Source organism: Gossypium raimondii, chromosome 6 (assembly GCF_025698545.1).
Source record: "Gossypium raimondii isolate GPD5lz chromosome 6, ASM2569854v1, whole genome shotgun sequence".
NCBI classification, from domain to species: Eukaryota; Viridiplantae; Streptophyta; class Magnoliopsida; order Malvales; family Malvaceae; genus Gossypium; species Gossypium raimondii.
The window spans coordinates 60,013,195-60,031,457 of NC_068570.1; the positions used below are offsets into that span (position 1 = coordinate 60,013,195).

At 33.9% G+C, this 18,263-nt stretch overlaps 5 protein-coding genes across 5 annotated transcripts; 2 read left to right on the forward strand and 3 right to left on the reverse strand.

Annotated features, from left to right (window-relative positions):
• The first annotated feature begins 2,467 nt into the window (after positions 1 to 2,467).
• LOC105772172 (glycine-rich cell wall structural protein 2-like) lies at positions 2,468 to 3,361 on the forward strand. Its single transcript, XM_012593481.2, has one exon. The coding sequence runs from the start codon at positions 2,468 to 2,470 to the stop codon at positions 3,359 to 3,361; it is 894 nt and encodes a 297-aa protein (XP_012448935.2).
• Positions 3,362 to 4,292: 931 nt separating this feature from the next.
• Positions 4,293 to 5,732, reverse strand: LOC105772171 (probable F-box protein At4g22030). Its single transcript, XM_052632940.1, has one exon. The coding sequence runs from the start codon at positions 5,644 to 5,646 to the stop codon at positions 4,378 to 4,380; it is 1,269 nt and encodes a 422-aa protein (XP_052488900.1). The 5' UTR covers positions 5,647 to 5,732; the 3' UTR covers positions 4,293 to 4,377.
• A 2,710-nt stretch (positions 5,733 to 8,442) lies between these two features.
• Positions 8,443 to 9,961, reverse strand: LOC105771602 (probable F-box protein At4g22030). The gene has a single exon (XM_052632941.1). The coding sequence runs from the start codon at positions 9,892 to 9,894 to the stop codon at positions 8,629 to 8,631; it is 1,266 nt and encodes a 421-aa protein (XP_052488901.1). The 5' UTR covers positions 9,895 to 9,961; the 3' UTR covers positions 8,443 to 8,628.
• A 2,233-nt stretch (positions 9,962 to 12,194) lies between these two features.
• On the reverse strand, positions 12,195 to 13,725 carry LOC105771603 (probable F-box protein At4g22030). The gene has a single exon (XM_012593032.2). It carries the CDS (start codon positions 13,640 to 13,642, stop codon positions 12,377 to 12,379), a length of 1,266 nt encoding a protein of 421 aa, XP_012448486.1. The 5' UTR covers positions 13,643 to 13,725; the 3' UTR covers positions 12,195 to 12,376.
• Positions 13,726 to 16,488: 2,763 nt separating this feature from the next.
• Positions 16,489 to 18,047, forward strand: LOC105772331 (probable F-box protein At4g22030). The gene has a single exon (XM_012593620.2). The coding sequence runs from the start codon at positions 16,572 to 16,574 to the stop codon at positions 17,838 to 17,840; it is 1,269 nt and encodes a 422-aa protein (XP_012449074.1). The 5' UTR covers positions 16,489 to 16,571; the 3' UTR covers positions 17,841 to 18,047.
• Positions 18,048 to 18,263: the final 216 nt, after the last annotated feature.

Consider the following 18,263-nt stretch of genomic DNA (forward strand, 5'->3'; position numbering starts at 1 on the left):
CCACTAACAAGAGTAAGAATGCTGAGGTAGAGGCTAGGACAACAAGAACTGTATAGCTGGAGGTCAAACATAGAAAGAAATTAGAACTGTTAGGAGCTGGATAAACAAACACAATAAATTTAATGGATTGATTTTTATTTTTGAAATTACAACTATATCAACTATATTAACAGCATGGTAAGGCACCAACATCCATTTACTCCCCGAATTCTCCAACCCCGTGAATATAAACAATTAAACACATATATTCATATTCTTACATTACCCAATTTACTTGCATAAAATCCTAAAACCCTAAATTTACAAACTAATCAATGTCAACAATGTAACTTACTCAACAATGCACTAACATTTTCTTATGAAATGAAACCAGACACAAGTTTGCATTTTCCATTGAACTATGAAAATGGGTATCTAAAACCCTATCTATTTCATAGTTTTCTTCTTTTTATGGTAATCCCCATTACACAGCAAGAGCTCTTAGCATAAAGCTTGGCAAAATTTACACAATTTACAGGTTGAAATTTCTCAGAAATTAAAAGTTGAAAATAAAACCATAAAAAATGAAATAATGTAAGGGATAAGGTTACCTGAAATTTTCCAGAGATCTGAGGGAAATTGGACTGGAGATAGCAAAAAAAAAAAAAAATTGGTGGTCAGAATCTGAGAATGTTTGGATCGGCAATTTGGACGGATAAAGAGAGGAGGGAACCGAGGAAATGAAAAACCACGGCGATAATCGATAGCGAGGACAGTGGGGGAGCTTATTGGAAAATCGGTTGTCAACGTTTTCTCACGGAAATTTGAAGGAATGAAGAAAGGGAGAAGAATGAATGAAGGGAGCTTACTGGATCTGCCTGAGAGCTTTAGGAAAATGTCTTACGGAAATTGAAACGGTAAGACAATTTCCCAAAATGTAAGGCATTTTACCCGTGTTTTGGAATTTATTTTCCAAATGAAAAATGTTTTCCGGCAAACAAACACTGGAAAACTGGGAAAACAATTTCCGAAAAATGATTTCCCACAAACAAACCCACCCTTAAATTTAGATAACTTTCTATATATTTTTTTAAAATTTACATGATATTGTATTGTTATATCTTTAATTTCATGTGATATAAATTACATAATATATATAAAAAAATAAAAATATATTACAAAAGGGTTTGAGTCGGTTCAGGTTTTGAATGTTAAAACCCAAACCTCACTCATTTAAAACAAGTTTATTTTTCATGCCTTGTATATCTATTCAAACTTTCTCATATTTTGTATGGATCTTTGGATGCGCTTGAGCGGATAACATAACCTATGAGCAGTTAACTCTATCCCTATTATTTTTCCGCAAATAAATTTTTAATTGAAATTCTCATATTCTATTGCCACACTTTATTAAACTTAGTTTGGATCATAACATTTTATATATAATCAATTATCTTTACTTCAATATTTAATGAACTTTACTTACATCATAATTAATAAAAAGTATATTTTCATGCGAATTGAGTCTTATTTTGGTTATCGTCGGTATTATTGTCTATGTAGTAGGATGAGGATTTAAGTGTATTGAAGTGCGTTTATCTTTCTATTTAAGGGTTAGAGAGGTATAAAAAAAGAATTACAATGTATTATGCCAAAATATGTCCTCCCCTCTACCAACCCATCCAACCTACTCCACTCTAATTTCACCATTTTTATTTTTTTAGTTATTGATAAAAATAAAATGGGTTTGAATAATTTAAAAATAATATTATATAGTTCTATGGTGAATAAAAAAATTAAAATTTTCATTAATTTTGAATTCATACTTTTTATGGTCATCTAGATAAGGTGCATGGCTAAAAGGTTAACTTGTTTCACGTTAACAGTCGCATGGCATCATGAAACGTAATTCGTGGTTGTTCATTTTAATAATATCATTTTAAAGGTTCAAATCCACATTCTCTCGTTAAAAATGCAAATAATCATAAAAATCATTAGATTGCAAGTATAATTGATTTTATTATTATAATTATTACGAATCACGATGCATAAAATCATTAAAAAAATATTGTAAAATTAATTTTTCTCTCACTTAAATTTAAAAAAGATTGGATTATTAGTTTCATTACCTACTCCACCATCTCTAGTTGATTAATAGCATAATATATTGAATTAAATATATGCAGCCTCATAACACCATACGTATAAGGAAAATGGTTTGGTACAATTGTTTGTGTTTTTTTATTGGACTTGGTTAAGACCAATGTATGTTGTATAATAATGTAATATTATTTGTCGGCTATGGTTGACTTCACAAGACAATTTTGGATTTGTGTTTTGACTTCAATGTCTTTTTTTCATTATTCGCGGGTAATTATCGTATAATGATTGTCGGGTACTGAACTTTGTGGTGTATAAATAGGTGATCATGGAGATGGAGAGTGAAACCAAGCAAGTGTGGGTCTAGTTCTTAGTCTATTCCCAAACAATGGCAGCAATGGATGCTAAATTGTGGTATGTGGGTCTTGTTTTTTTAAGTATTGCTGGTACTTTGAGTCTTGTTGTTGGAGGAGGTGATGTTGGGTATAATGGTGATAATGGGGATGATAATCATTGTTTATATAGAAGTTGGCGAAGTCGTGGTAGTTTCTTTGGCGGTGGAGGTGGAGGAGGAGGAGGTGGTGGGGGTGGAGGAGGTGGTGCTTCAAGTAATGGTATTGGATATGGAGAGGGGCATGGTGTAGGAGGAGGTGTAGGGGGTAGTGTTGGTGGGGGTGGTTTTGGAGGAGGTGGTGGAGGTGGAAGTGGAAGTGGTTATGGTAGGTTTGGTGAAGGGTTTGGTCATGGTAGTGGTTTTGGTGCAGGAGCAAGCATAGGAGGAGAAGGAGGTGGCGGTGGAGGCGGAGGAGGTGGTGGCGGTGGTGGTGTTAGTAAAGGGTCTAGTGGAGGTTATGGCCATGGTAATGGTTATGGTGCAGGTGTTGGTGTTGGTGGTGCAAGTGGAAGTGGAAGTGATGGGACATCAAGTGGTTGCGGCGGAGGAGGGGGAGGTGGTAGTGGGGGTGGTTCTGGTGGAGGCTCAGGTCATGGTAATGGTTTTGGTGCAGGTTTTGGGATAGCTGGCATTGAAGGAGGAGGAGGAGGTGGTGGTGAAGGCAGGGGTGGAGGTGGTGGAAATGGAGGAGAAGGATATGGACATGGGGAAGGCATGGGAATGGGAATGGGAGGGGGTTCAAATGTTGAGAAAGGACGTGGTGGTGGCAAAGGTAACATGGGATTTGGTATGGGAATGGGAATGGGAATGGGAATGGGCATTGGGGTTGGTTTTGGACCAGGAACAAGTGGAGTTAAAGATACAAGTACTGAACATGGTCATCCTTAGACCTACACATGCATGGTTTCGCCTTCTACAATGGATATCCTATGTCTCATGTTCAAGTTTAGAAACTTTGAGATTTGTTTGTCAAATAAACCTCTTTCTTTTGTTGTCAAATATGCATTCATGCATTAATGCTTTAATCTACTTTTCATCCTCTATAGTTGTATTGATGGGGGAATTTTCATTTTATCAGCATATTTAAGAGAATAAAACCGAAAAATTAATTTTATGTATCATAAAGTAAAAATGGAAGATATTTTGATTTAAAATTTTTTAAGAGTATTATTAGTACAATCACGAATACAAATATATGTCGGACCAATTATAATGTAAAATTAAATCAATACAAAATATAATGAACGAAAAATTGAAAACAATCGAACCAAACTAAAAGAACCGGATAAAACTCACATACAACATATATATATATATATATATATATATATATACAAAATAAAATGAAGACTCTCAGACAATTTTTTATTTAAGTATGAGTTGAGAAATTCCTAGTAGAATGATGGTACTATTGGTGTTTAAGTTATTGGGCTTAAAGATAAGTAAGCCTTCAAAAAGTTGGTCAACATTTTGCTTACATCATAATGGAAGAAACAAAATGTGAAACATATTAGGGGTAATCAAGACCCTTTCCTTCACGGTGTTAAATTACCTACAACAAAGGCAATAATAATAACATTCAACTCTTTTACCATAGTATTTCCCTTTGGGTTTGCATAATTTAGTGTCCATCTTACACATTTGTATACATGGTAGAGTGGTATGAAGGGCGAGATACAGCACGTCAACAATGGAGTAATGTTGGGTTTGACAAATGTAGTAATCACTTTCTGATTCTAATTTCCAAAAAACATGGTTAAATACATTTATATGTATTTAAGTTTGAACCTAGATCTTGTATATATATCATCTTACAAAATTGTACAAATATATGTATAATATCATTGGTTAATTGAACGAATGAAAGAATGAATGAAAGAATCTATACGTCAAAGAATATTGGATCAAAACAGCTTGCTTGCAAATTCATCCATGGGGCTTCCTTCTATACGAGAATAGCTTGATTTTTTGGCTACATCTCTCAGTTCTGATAAGCTTCTTCCCAGTTGCAATGCCACTTTCATTTCAAACAACTCCCCATTTTCTCTTTTCTCCACATCACATTCATCCAACGTTGATTCTATCGATTCTTGCATAAGCTTAAAGAACCCAGCGTTGTTCCTGTACATCTCGAACACCATACCAACTTGGCCACCGTGCTCGAAGGTGTTCACAGCTGAAGCTAAAGCTCCTGCAACAGCCGCCACTGTGGCCGCCCAAGGGCTGTTGGAAGAAACCATGAAAGCCGATCCTAGAGCTGCTATTCCAGTTAGCAATGGCCCTGATGTAGCTAAAACTTTGTTCATGTTCAAAGCCTTGTTGCCTAATCTCTCGTAATCTTCACTGTCTTTTCTCTTTATTACTTCAACCACTTCTCTCATTTCCATTTCCAATTCCCTGGTCCACCCATTGTTGTTCGTCAATGCTTTGTTTGAGTTTGGAGACTGTTTTGTAGGCCACCAAACAGCAGGCTCTAAACTTGCAGGGAATTTTTCAAGCATAACACCAAGCAAAGGAAGAGGGTAAGCTTTGTCAAGTGCCAACACTTTCTCCATAGCATCATTCACGTCATCTTGGCATGGAGAACCAACAGCAAGTAGGGTTTTGATTTGGGATTGCAGCTGCTTAAACAATCTCGTGGCATTACGTTGCTCTTCCACAAGCTGTGAGGGTTGAATCTTATTCATCAATACCAACATCCCAGTGGCTGCTGAGAACATCACACTGGATGCCAACTTCAAACCCATAGCAGAAACCCCAGCGCCAACGCCAGTTGTGGCGGCGACACCTGCCATGGTTGCGGCGGTGAGGGTAATCATATTGATGGAGTTGAGTAGAAGGGTGTTCCAGTTATCTCGTTGTTCCCCAATGTTGTTATGCATCTCCACTCTGTCAGCTATGGCCTCTAAGATGGCATACAGTTGAAAGGTAGCCATTGAAACAGATGAGGTTTGTTGAACCAATGGTGTGCTATGGACATTGTTTTGGATTGGGATTGTGTTGATGAACCCGTCTTTACTATTCAATTGCTCGGACTGTGTTTTGGGTTGTCGTAATTTAGGGGCTGAAAATCTTACCGATGGGAGCTTTGGGATGGATATAGCAGCACGGATTTGGTTTGAAGCAGAAGATGATGAGAGGAGAAAATTATTAGAAGCATGTAAAGAAGCCATATGTATATATATATATATATATGTATGTATGTATATATATGAAAAAAAGAGAGGAAATATAGAAATTTGGTGGGTTGATTGGAGGCTTTGAGCAAAGGAAATTAAAGAAGAGATTTAGAGATGAAAGGTGAAATGGGGGCGTATTTATAGCAAGCAATGAGGGATAGCTGATTTGGTCTGCTAATTTGACTGTCTGATTGAATTGACCAATCTTTGTTACATTAGCTGACCTATTAAAAGGTTGTCTCGTTCAATGTTATATCAAAAATAAAAGGAAAAACTAACATCCAGTCCTTAAATTCAACAATTTTTTTAATTTTAGTCCTTTAGTCTATATTAATCTCATAATTTACCAACTTTTTCCGTTTTGATTCATGTGATAATATGACATCCTAATTGCAACATCATCACCTAAAAATTATATTTTTATAAAAGAATTTTGATGATGGCGTGGTACAATCTTAGAGTTTAGAGACCAAATTGAGAAAAATTAAAAATTTAAGAACTAAATATTGCCTTATCTCAAAATAAAAATAAAAAGGGCTCAATATAACATCGATACCTAAACTTGACACTTTTTCTTAATTTGGTACATGAACTTGGCTTTTTTTCCCTAATTTGGTACCTAAACTTATTAAATGTTATAAAATTATGCAAAACACTAACGGTGTTAAAATTTTTTGTTATGCTACCAAAATATTATAAGTATTAGAGGAAATTCATGTTAAAAATTTCGGTTTTAAGCTATGCTTAACAAATTAATATTAAATAAGAAAAAAGAGCTTTAAAACCCAAATTAAAAGAAATTCATTATTTTCAATTAGTAAAATAATTAAATAAATAAAACTAAAAGTAATTGAACATATAAAATACAAAAAAAATCATGTCATCATCATATGTCGATCATACATTGATTATTTTACTACCTCATAAAATAACATTATTAGTATATTGGAGTAATTTGTAAAACGTTTAACAAGTTTAAACACCAAATCAAACAAAATATATTTGAATATATGAATTTCCTTTGTAGACAAATCCTAAAATAATAATTTATTGAATTAGTAAAATTTATATGATGATGTAATGTTGAATATATGAAATTCCTTTGTAGAAAACCCTAAAATTAATTAAATTAATTCACTAATGAACACAACAAAGAACAAAGCAAGAAAATAAACGATTAACAACTAAGAAGCGAAACAATGTCCAAGAAAGAATTTACCTAGACTTCATTTGTCACTATCAATCTAAATTACGTAATTCTTTTACTTAGTATTTTGATCCGTAGAAATCTCTAAATTATGCTAATATCATTTGAGAGGAAGAGCAATTGACTCTAGGTTGATTAATTGAAATTTATTTCTAATTAACACCCCTATTATCGCATTAACTTATGCTATGGATTTTCCTAATAGATTTGACTCTAACCTAATCTAGTAGATTTATTTCGTCCTATTTCTAAGATTGCATGCAAGTCCACTCAATTACGCATGATCTACTCTTAAACAGGGTTTATTCCTTCTCTGATTTAAGCACATCAAACATGGATCAATAGTCTATAAATAATAAACCAAGAATTAAGCACACATAATTGAGAACAAGAAACTAAATATTTATTGCTTAAAATAAAAATCAAAAGACAGAATTCATCATAGGGTTCATCTCATTAGGTATTCAGAAAATTAGTTAATACTTAAAAATAAAAACATCCGGAGACAGTATAACCACAAAAAACAAAGAAACTCGTGATGGCTTCCTAAGAAATCAAATGCGAGTCTTCAATATTGACGGAAATCTACTTCAGAATCGGCTTCAATGGTGTTTGTCGAGTTGTTTTCTTAAATATTCTATGACAACTCTCTCTTATCTTCTTATGTTTGAATATATGAATTTCCTTCGTAGTTAAAGCCTAAAATACTAATTTATTGAATTAGTAAAATTTTTATTTGATTATGTAACGTTGATATGAATTTCCTGCCTAAAATATTAATTTATTTTTCCTTTTTAGTGTTAGATTTTATAAAAAATGTTTTGACTATTTTTGTCACCTTTGCTCGATTTAAATATAGTATGTCGAAATTCAAACCTAATAATATTAGATAATAATCTTTTGTCAAATACATATAACAGATTAGACCAAATAATAATAAGTTTTGCTCCATTACTTTGGGAATGGTGGCTCGGTCTTAATTCTAATTATACAAATATTAATATAGAAATATCCAAAAAATGTGAAAAAAATTATCTGTAAATCATTTTCTATAAAACAAAGTACATCGTATCGCTCAGACCAAATCAAAGTAATTATATAAAAAAATATTTAGAAAAAAAAAAGTGAGACATGGTAGCGAATTACAAGGGCATGAAGTAATGTTGTTACGAAAGAGCTAAGACAAAAGGACCGTTGGTCCCTAAAGACCGGAGGCGGTTGTCTGGTTTGAAGGTTTTATTACTCGTTTTTGGTTTTGAATTTTAGTTGCTAAGACTCAGCCAACAGTTGGGTGACGTCCCAATACCATCAAACATGAGTCGTCTATTTTGTATGCCGATACACCAATGTTGTTCAATTGTAGTTATTCAAGATTTTTAAAGGTTGTCAGCTTAAGTGGATTTAGACATGTAATGTGTTCGTATTAGTTTGGGGCTTAGGGTAGAGTCAAAAATATATATATAAAAACTTAGATAAATTCTTATATGAACTTAAAAATTTGACTCGAATAATTTAAACTTAAATCTTAGCGAAAATGAATTAAGAAATGAAATCTAAATAATTGAAATTTAAAATGAGAAAAATAAAAACAGAAACTCAAAGTAGGTTACATAGAATCAATTCCAAAGGATATGGTAAATGAAATTTCTATTTCTGTTCATGATTCAACCTGTCTTGTGTACATCATCATCTTCCAAAATTGTACAAACATATGTATATCATTGGTTAATTGAATGAATGAAAGAATCTATACGTCAAAGAATATTGGATCAAAACAGCTTGCTTGCAAATTCATCCATGGGGCTTCCTTCTATACGAGAATAGCTTGATTTTTTGGCTACATCTCTCAGTTCTGATAAGCTTCTTCCCAGTTGCAATGCCACTTTCATTTCAAACAACTCCCCATTTTCTCTTTTCTCCACATCACATTCATCCAACGTTGATTCTATCGATTCTTGCATAAGCTTAAAGAACCCAGCGTTGTTCCTGTACATCTCGAACACCATACCAACTTGGCCACCGTGCTCGAAGGTGTTCACAGCTGAAGCTAAAGCTCCTGCAACAGCCGCCACTGTGGCCGCCCAAGGGCTGTTGGAAGAAACCATGAAAGCCGATCCTAGAGCTGCTATTCCAGTTAGCAATGGCCCTGATGTAGCTAAAACTTTGTTCATGTTCAAAGCCTTGTTGCCTAATCTCTCGTAATCTTCACTGTCTTTTCTCTTTATTACTTCAACCACTTCTCTCATTTCCATTTCCAATTCCCTGGTCCACCCATTGTTGTTCGTCAATGCTTTGTTTGAGTTTGGAGACTGTTTTGTAGGCCACCAAACAGCAGGCTCTAAACTTGCAGGGAATTTTTCAAGCATAACACCAAGCAAAGGAAGAGGGTAAGCTTTGTCAAGTGCCAACACTTTCTCCATAGCATCATTCACGTCATCTTGGCATGGAGAACCAACAGCAAGTAGGGTTTTGATTTGGGATTGCAGCTGCTTAAACAATCTCGTGGCATTACGTTGCTCTTCCACAAGCTGTGAGGGTTGAATCTTATTCATCAATACCAACATCCCGGTGGCTGCTGAGAACATCACACTGGATGCCAAATTCAAACCCATAACAGAAACCCCGGCGCCAACGCCAGTTGCGGCGGCAACACCTGCCATGGTTGCGGCGGTGAGGGTAATCATATTGATGGAGTTGAGTAGAAGGGTGTTCCAGTTTTCTCGTTGTTCCCCAATGTTGTTATGCATCTCCACTCTGTCAGCTATGGCCTCTAAGATGGCATACAGTTGAAAGGTAGCCATTGAAACAGATGAGGTTTGTTGAACCAATGGTGTGCTATGGACATTGTTTTGGATTGGGATTGTGTTGATGAACCCGTCTTTACTATTCAATTGCTCGGACTGTGTTTTGGGTTGTCGTAATTTAGGGGCTGAAAATCTTACCGATGGGAGCTTTGGGATGGATATAGCAGCACGGATTTGGTTTGAAGAAGAAGATGATGAGAGGAGAAAGTTAGAAGCATGTAAAGAAGCCATATTTAGAAATTTAGAATTTTGAATGGAAATTTAGAAATTTTGTGGGTTGAATTGAAAGGAAATTAAAGAATGGATTTGTAGATGTTTTAGGGATGAAAGGTGAGAGACTGCGATGGAGGCGTATTTATAGCAAACTGACGATGGTTTAGGCTTAGCTGCTGATTTGGTCTCCTAATGTGTTGGAAAATCTGACTGTCTCCTTGACTTGACTTATCTTTATTACATTGGCTGACCTATTAAGAAGTTGTCTCGTTCAATGTTATATGATAGGTTAAAACATGCCAGGAGTCCCTTTACTTTTCATAAATTTAGAATTTAATCCCTATACTTTTTCTTTTAGGAATTCAGTCTCTCTACTTTTCAGATTTTAAAATTTAAATCTAATTTTGTTAATCCATTAATAAATTGTAATTATAATCTCTTAAAAATTATATTAAGGTTATTAATTTTAATTTATATTTTTATCAATAATTCACCATACATTTTATTTAACATTAAAGTTATTTCATTCTTTAAATGAATTGGTCAATAATAGACTAAACTAAAATCAAGGATCACATTGATAACTATATGAACCCAATTGATTAAACTCAAGTTGGTTTCATCTTTGATTTTAATTTGAAAATCATATTTTTATTGAATTAGTAAAGTCTATTTATTTATGTAATGTTGAATGTATGAATTTCCTTTTACTTATCTATAAGAGAGGCTAAATTACTAATTTTTTTTCCATTTTAGTATTAAATTTTATAATTATCGTTTTGATTGTTTTTTCAACTTTGCTCGAGTATTTGAAAATTTTAAATATTGAATCAAATAATTAATTTAATTTATTAATCTGAATAAATCTAGATATAATTCTCTCATTTATAATTAACTTTGTCATTGAGTCAAAACTTTATTGACAATCAATTATAAAATTAATATTTAAGTGCATATTATCTTTCGTTTTAAGGGTTTTTAAAAGAGTTATAAGTAATAATAAAAATTATATAAATTCATTGGTTTAAACTAGAAATTTTTTTTCTATGCATTTGAAGTTTGAATTATATAAACTAGGACCAAATCAAACCAAATTCGGGCTAGGGTATAAAAAATATTAAGGTAAATTCATTTTTTATGACTTGAACTTGGCAACGGTTCTCAAATTAGGGGGTTTGAATTTTTTTTTCGTCCCAGTTAATCATTGAATTTGACAATTATTTCCACATTTGAGCTTGAACTTTTTATTTGTCCAAGTTAATCTCTAAACTTGACAATTGTATCATATTCGTACTTTAACCTTTTTCTCTAACTTTTTCTTAAGAAAATACCAGGGACTAATTTGAAATAAAAAAATCAAGTCTCAGAACAATGGTGCATTAACCCAAAATATTTTAAAATCATAAGGTAGTAGAGGTGAGCATGTAGTAGGCTTGGGTTGTAGCCGAAATGCTTTCAAGACATTTGTAATCATCCCAATATATATTAGAAAAACAATAAGACATGGTAAGGGCATGAAGTTATGTTGTTACGCAAGAGCTAAGACAAAAGGAGCGTTGGTCCCTAAAGACCCTCGGCGGTTGTCTGGTTTGAAGCTTTTATTACGCGTTATTGGCGCTGAAAGTTAGCCAAGTTGCTCCACACTCAGCCAGCAGATGGGTGACATACCAACGAGAAATGGTCTAATTTGTAAGGCAATTATGAAGACAAGAGATCAATGTTTTTCAAATCTCCTTCGAGTTTCAAAGATTTCCATGCAATCCATGCATTCCTCAAAGCCAATTCATTTTAAAGGTTGGCATTGAATTGTTTCTACCAGCCTCTTCTTTTCAAACCTATTTGCCTAGTTGGTTCCTAACGTCGTTTTAAATGATCAATCGAGCAGTTTTGGTATTTACTTGTGCCACCCGATAATTTTTATTTACTATTTTACTTTTACATATTTAGCTTTTAAAAGGATAAAATGAAATAATATAGTAATTTTATTTCATCTCTTACAAAATGAACAATTAAGATAGAAAAATCGAGCAGATTAAATATTAGTTCAATTAACATATATGTTGTTGAAGATTTTTAAAAGTTATAAGTTTGAGTGAATTTAGATTTGTACTGTGCGCTTCATGTGAATGTCATTAATCGGGAGTTTAAAGTATAGTAGAAATATATGAGAAAACACCGAAATGGCCAAAAAATTTAAATAACCCAAACCTAGAATAACCTAATTAAATAACTCAATCCAAAATGAGATGGAGTAACAAATCTAATATAACTTCAAACTCCAAATGTCTCCACCACCTAACCAATTAAGTAAAACAATATGAAACAAAAAATAGTAATCACTTTCTTATTCCAATTTCCAAAGAATGTGGTTAAGATACATTGATTTGTATGCATCAACCCTATTTATATTCAAGATTGAACCTATATCTTGTGTACAAATATATGTATATCATTGGTTAACTGAATGAATCAAAGAATCTATACATCAAAAAATATTGGATCAAAAGAGCTTGCTTGTAAATTCATCCATGGGGCTTCCTTCTATACGAGAATAGCTTGATTTTTTGGCTACATCTCTCAGTTCTGATAAGCTTCTTCCCAATTGCAATGCCACTTTCATTTCAAACAACTCCCCATTTTCTCTTTTCTCCACATCACATTCATCCAACGTTGATTCTATCGATTCTTGCATATGCTTAAAGAACCCAGCGTTGTTCCTGTACATCTCGAACACCATACCAACTTGGCCACCGTGCTCGAAGGTGTTCACAGCTGAAGCTAAAGCTCCTGCAACAGCCGCTACTGTGGCCGCCCAAGGGCTGTTGGAAGAAACCATGAAAGCCGATCCTAGAGCTGCTATTCCAGTTAGCAATGGCCCTGATGTACCTAAAACTTTGTTCATGTTCAAAGCCTTGTTGCCTAATTTCTCGTAATCTTCACTGTCTTTTCTCTTTATTACTTCAACCACTTCTCTCATTTCCATTTCCAATTCCCTGGTCCACCCATTGTTGTTCTTCAATGCTTTGTTTGAGTTTGGAGACTGTTTTCTAGGCCACCAAACAGCAGGCTCTAAACTTGCGGGGAATTTGTCAAGCATAACACCAAGCAAAGGAAGAGGGTAAGCTTTGTCAAGTGCCAACACTTTCTCCATGGCATCATTCACGTCATCTTGGCATGGAGAACCAACAGCAAGTAGGGTTTTGATTTGGGTTTGAAGCTGCTTAAACAATCTCGTGGCATTACGTTGCTCTTCCACATGCTGTGAGGGTTGAATCTTATTCATCAATACCAACATCCCGGTGGCTGCTGAGAACATCACACTGGATGCCAAATTCAAACCCATAACAGAAACCCCAGCGCCAACGCCAGTTGCGGCGGCAACACCTGCCATGGTAGCGGCGGTGAGGGTAATCATGTTGATGGAGTTGAGTAGAAGGGTGTTCCAGTTATCTCGTTGTTCCCCAATGTTTTTATGCATCTCCACTCTGTCGGCTATGGCCTCTAAGACGGCATAAAGTTGAAAGGTAGCCATTGAAACAGATGAGGTTTGTTGAACCAATGGTGTCCTATGGACGTTGTTTTCCATTGGGATTGTGTTGATGGGCCTATCTTTTCTATTCAATTCCTCGGACTGTATAGTGGGTTGTCGTAATTTAGGGGCTGAAAATCTTACCGATGGGAGCTTTGGGATGGATATAGCGGCATGGATTTGCTTTGAAGAAGAAGATGATGAGAGGAGAAAATTGGAAGCTTGTAATGAAGCCATATATATCTATATATGATTATGAATATCTTGTATGAAAAAAAGAGAGGATATTTGGAGATTTTGTGGTGGATTTGATGGTTTGAGCAAAGGAAACTAAAGAAAAGATTTGGAGATGAAAGGTGAAATGGAGGCGTATTTATAGCAAACAACGATGGCTTAGGCTTTAGCTGCTGATTTGGTCTGCTCTCATGTGTTTGGAAAGTTTGACCCACTCTAGACACTTGACAAAGTCTTGTTTACTTGGCTGCTGACCTTTTTAAGAGTTTATAAATTATAATTATTTCCTTCAATGCCTTGTAAAAAAAAAAAAAAACTGAAGTTATTTGAATGGGTTTTAATTCAAATTATTTTCAATTTTTTTGTAATTTTTAAATTCAAATTATAATATTAAAATTTATACCCATTTTTTAAATAATAAGCTTATTTTGATACAATGCTTAGGACTACTGCTAACACACTCCTAACCCTTAAATAGGAGGATAATGCGTTTCAGTACACCAAAATTATGTTTTTCTTACACCAACAATAATATCGATATTAATCAAGATAATGTTTAATTAATAAAAGGTATAACACTATCCATCCAAAAGTAGATAAAAGAAGATTATGATAGCTACATTTAATAAAGTAAAATAATCTTTCTTGTTGCCTACATATATTTTCTTGTAAAATAAGTCATTGGATTAAACTAAGATTATCTTCTTCATGTATTTCATCTTTGAATTTTAATTTGAGAGTAATTGAAAATTTTATTGATCGATGATTCATTAGATTTCTTGATCAACGGATATGGAGATAGAGGAGATTCTAGTTTAGCAGTAGAAAAGAAGAAGCATATCCTTTCCCCTTGTGGATGCCTGTAAAATTTTATTATATAGGGTCGGATCTCAGGTCGAGTTATTTTTATTGATATTACATATATTATCATATTTTTATTGATTTTGAAAACTTTATTTGATTATGTAATGTTGAAGTTGAAAAGATAAATACTAAAATAATAATTCATATTTTTTTTATGTCATTTAATTTTGCCTAATATTGCACGAGACCGATCTCCCAATATAATTGATAAAATCATTTATTCATTCTTCTAACTACTTATTAGTTTTTTTTCCTAAATTTTTCTAAATTTTGTCCAAATGAAAATCGGGTTGGGTCCAAACTATCCCATTATTTTAAAAAAAATAAATTAACAAGTAGTTAGAAGAAGCGCGAATATCTCGAAAGTTCAAATTTTAAAAATAATATTATTAAGAGAGTTTTATTTAAATATTACTTTAAATTTAAATCATAAAACAAATGAAAACACGTGTGATTATAAAAATACGAGTTCCAAACACATAGTGACGAATGGCAAGGGCAGGACATGGCTAAGACAAAAGAACCGTTGGTCCGGATGGACCGGAGGCGGTTACTGGTTTGAAGTGTTTATTACACATGTTAATGGTGTTGAAAGTCAGCCAGGTTGCCAAGACCCAGCCAGCAGTTTGGTGACATCCTAATACACCATAAAATGAGAAATTTTCCAAAGGGTTAATCAGAACCAATTGCAAAGTTGAGGTATCAGAATTTTTGAAATTTCGAGTTTAAATCATATTGATAGAGGTGAGCTTTCAATTGGATCTAGTCAAATCGAATGAAAAAAATTTCGAATTAGTCGAGTTGACGAGTTTTTTTTTCAAAAATAATCTAATTTCTAAAAATCATTTTATTTAATTAAAATCAGACCAATTAGATTAAGAATCACTCCAGTTCCAAAAAAATATGTTTTTTTTAATGTTCCAAAAATCGATTCATTAGATTTCTTGATCAACGTATTTTATAATCGCACGTGTCTTCATTTGTTTTATGATTTAAATTTAGAGTAATATTTAAATAAAACTCTCTTAGTAATATTATTTCTCAATTATAGTGGGAGATCAGTCTCATGCAATATTAGGCAAAATTAAATGACATAAAAAAGAAAATATGAATTATTATTTTAGTATTTATCTTTTCAACTTCAACATTACATAATCAAATAAAATTTTCAAATTCAATAAAAATATGATAATATATGTAATATCAATAAAAATAACTCGACCCAGGATCCGACCCTATATAATAAAATTTTACAGGCATCCAAAAGGATAAAGGATATGCTTCTTCTTCTCTACTGCTAAATTAGAATCTCCTCTACCTCCATATCCGTTGGTCAAGAAATCTAATGAATCATCAATCAATAAAATTTTCAATTACTCCCAAATTAAAATACAATGACTTATTTTACAAGAAAATATATGTAGGCAACAAGAAAGATTATTTTACTTTATTAAATGTAGCTATCATAATCTTCTTTTTATCTACTTTTTGGATGGATAGTGTTATACCTTTTATTAATTAAACATTATCTTGATTAATATCGATATTATTGTTGGTGTAAGAAAAACATAATTTTGGTGTGCTGAAACGCATTATCCTCCTATTTAAGGGTTAGGAGTGTGTTAGCAGTAGTCCTAAGCATTGTATCAAAATAAGCTTATTATTTAAAAAATGGGTATAAATTTTAATATTATAATTTGAATTTAAAAATTACAAAAAAATTGAAAATAATTTGAATTAAAACCCATTCAAATAACTTCAGTTTTTTTTTTTACAAGGCATTGAAGGAAATAATTATAATTTATAAACTCTTAAAAGGTCAGCAGCCAAGTAAACAAGACTTTGTCAAGTGTCTAGAGGGTCAAACTTTCCAAACACATGAGAGCAGACCAAATCAGCAGCTAAAGCCTAAGCCATCGTTGTTTGCTATAAATACGCCTCCATTTCACCTTTCATCTCCAAATCTTTTCTTTAGTTTCCTTTGCTCAAACCATCAAATCCACCACAAAATCTCCAAATATCCTCTCTTTTTTTCATACAAGATATTCATAATCATATATAGATATATATGGCTTCATTACAAGCTTCCAATTTTCTCCTCTCATCATCTTCTTCTTCTTCAAACCAAATCCATGCCGCTATATCCATCCCAAAGCTCCCATCGGTAAGATTTTCAGCCCCTAAATTACGACAACCCACTATACAGTCCGAGGAATTGAATAGAAAAGATAGGCCCATCAACACAATCCCAATGGAAAACAACGTCCATAGGACACCATTGGTTCAACAAACCTCATCTGTTTCAATGGCTACCTTTCAACTTTATGCCGTCTTAGAGGCCATAGCTGACAGAGTGGAGATGCATAAAAACATTGGGGAACAACGAGAAAACTGGAACACCCTTCTACTCAACTCCATCAACATGATTACCCTCACCGCCGCTACCATGGCTGGTGTTGCCGCCGCAACTGGCGTTGGCGCTGGGGTTTCTGTTATGGGTTTGAATTTGGCATCCAGTGTGATGTTCTCAGCAGCCACTGGGATGTTGGTATTGATGAATAAGATTCAACCCTCACAGCTTGTGGAAGAGCAACGTAATGCTACCAGATTGTTTAAGCAGCTTCAAACCCAAATCAAAACCCTACTTGCTGTTGGTTCTCCATGCCAAGATGACGTGAATGATGCTATGGAGAAAGTGTTGGCACTTGACAAAGCTTACCCTCTTCCTTTGCTTGGTGTTATGCTTGACAAATTCCCTGCAAGTTTAGAGCCTGCTGTTTGGTGGCCTACAAAACAGTCTCCAAACTCAAACAAAGCATTGACGAACAACAATGGGTGGACCAGGGAATTGGAAATGGAAATGAGAGAAGTGGTTGAAGTAATAAAGAGAAAAGACAGTGAAGATTACGAGAGATTAGGCAACAAGGCTTTGAACATGAACAAAGTTTTAGGTACATCAGGGCCATTGCTAACTGGAATAGCAGCTCTAGGATCGGCTTTCATGGTTTCTTCCAACAGCCCTTGGGCGGCAACTGTAGCGGCTGTTGCAGGAGCTTTAGCTTCAGCTGTGAACACCTTCGAGCACGGTGGCCAAGTTGGTATGGTGTTCGAGATGTACAGGAACAACGCTGGGTTCTTTAAGCTTATGCAAGAATCGATAGAATCAACGTTGGATGAATGTGATGTGGAGAAAAGAGAAAATGGGGAGTTGTTTGAAATGAAAGTGGCATTGCAACTGGGAAGAAGCTTATCAGAACTGAGAGATGTAGCCAAAAAATCAAGCTATTCTCGTATAGAAGGGAGCTCCATGGATGAATTTGCAAGCAAGCTCTTTTGATCCAATATTTTTTGATGTATAGATTCTTTGATTCATTCAGTTAACCAATGATATACATATATTTGTACAATTTTGTAAAGATGGATGATGTACACAAGATATAGGTTCAATCTTGAATATAAATAGGGTTGATGCATACAAATCAATGTATCTTAACCACATTCTTTGGAAATTGGAATAAGAAAGTGATTACTATTTTTTGTTTCATATCCTTCTAATCGGGTTTTACTTAATTGGTTTAGTGGGGGAGACATTTGGAGTTTGAAGTTATATTAGATTTGGGTTATTTAAATTTTTTTTTGGCCATTTCGGTGTTGTCTCATATATTTCTACTATACTTTAAACCCCGATTAATGACATTCACATGAAGCGCACATTACAAATCTAAATTCACTCAAACCTGTAACTTTTAAAAATCTTCAA

What these genes read in the sequence shown, in the direction of transcription:
- LOC105771602 (XM_052632941.1), bottom strand. Translation starts at nt 9,894, where the DNA reads ATGGCTTCTTTACATGCTTCTAACTTTCTCCTCTCATCATCTTCTTCT.
- LOC105772331 (XM_012593620.2), top strand. Translation starts at nt 16,572, where the DNA reads ATGGCTTCATTACAAGCTTCCAATTTTCTCCTCTCATCATCTTCTTCT.
- LOC105771603 (XM_012593032.2), bottom strand. Translation starts at nt 13,642, where the DNA reads ATGGCTTCATTACAAGCTTCCAATTTTCTCCTCTCATCATCTTCTTCT.
- LOC105772171 (XM_052632940.1), bottom strand. Translation starts at nt 5,646, where the DNA reads ATGGCTTCTTTACATGCTTCTAATAATTTTCTCCTCTCATCATCTTCT.
- LOC105772172 (XM_012593481.2), top strand. Translation starts at nt 2,468, where the DNA reads ATGGCAGCAATGGATGCTAAATTGTGGTATGTGGGTCTTGTTTTTTTA.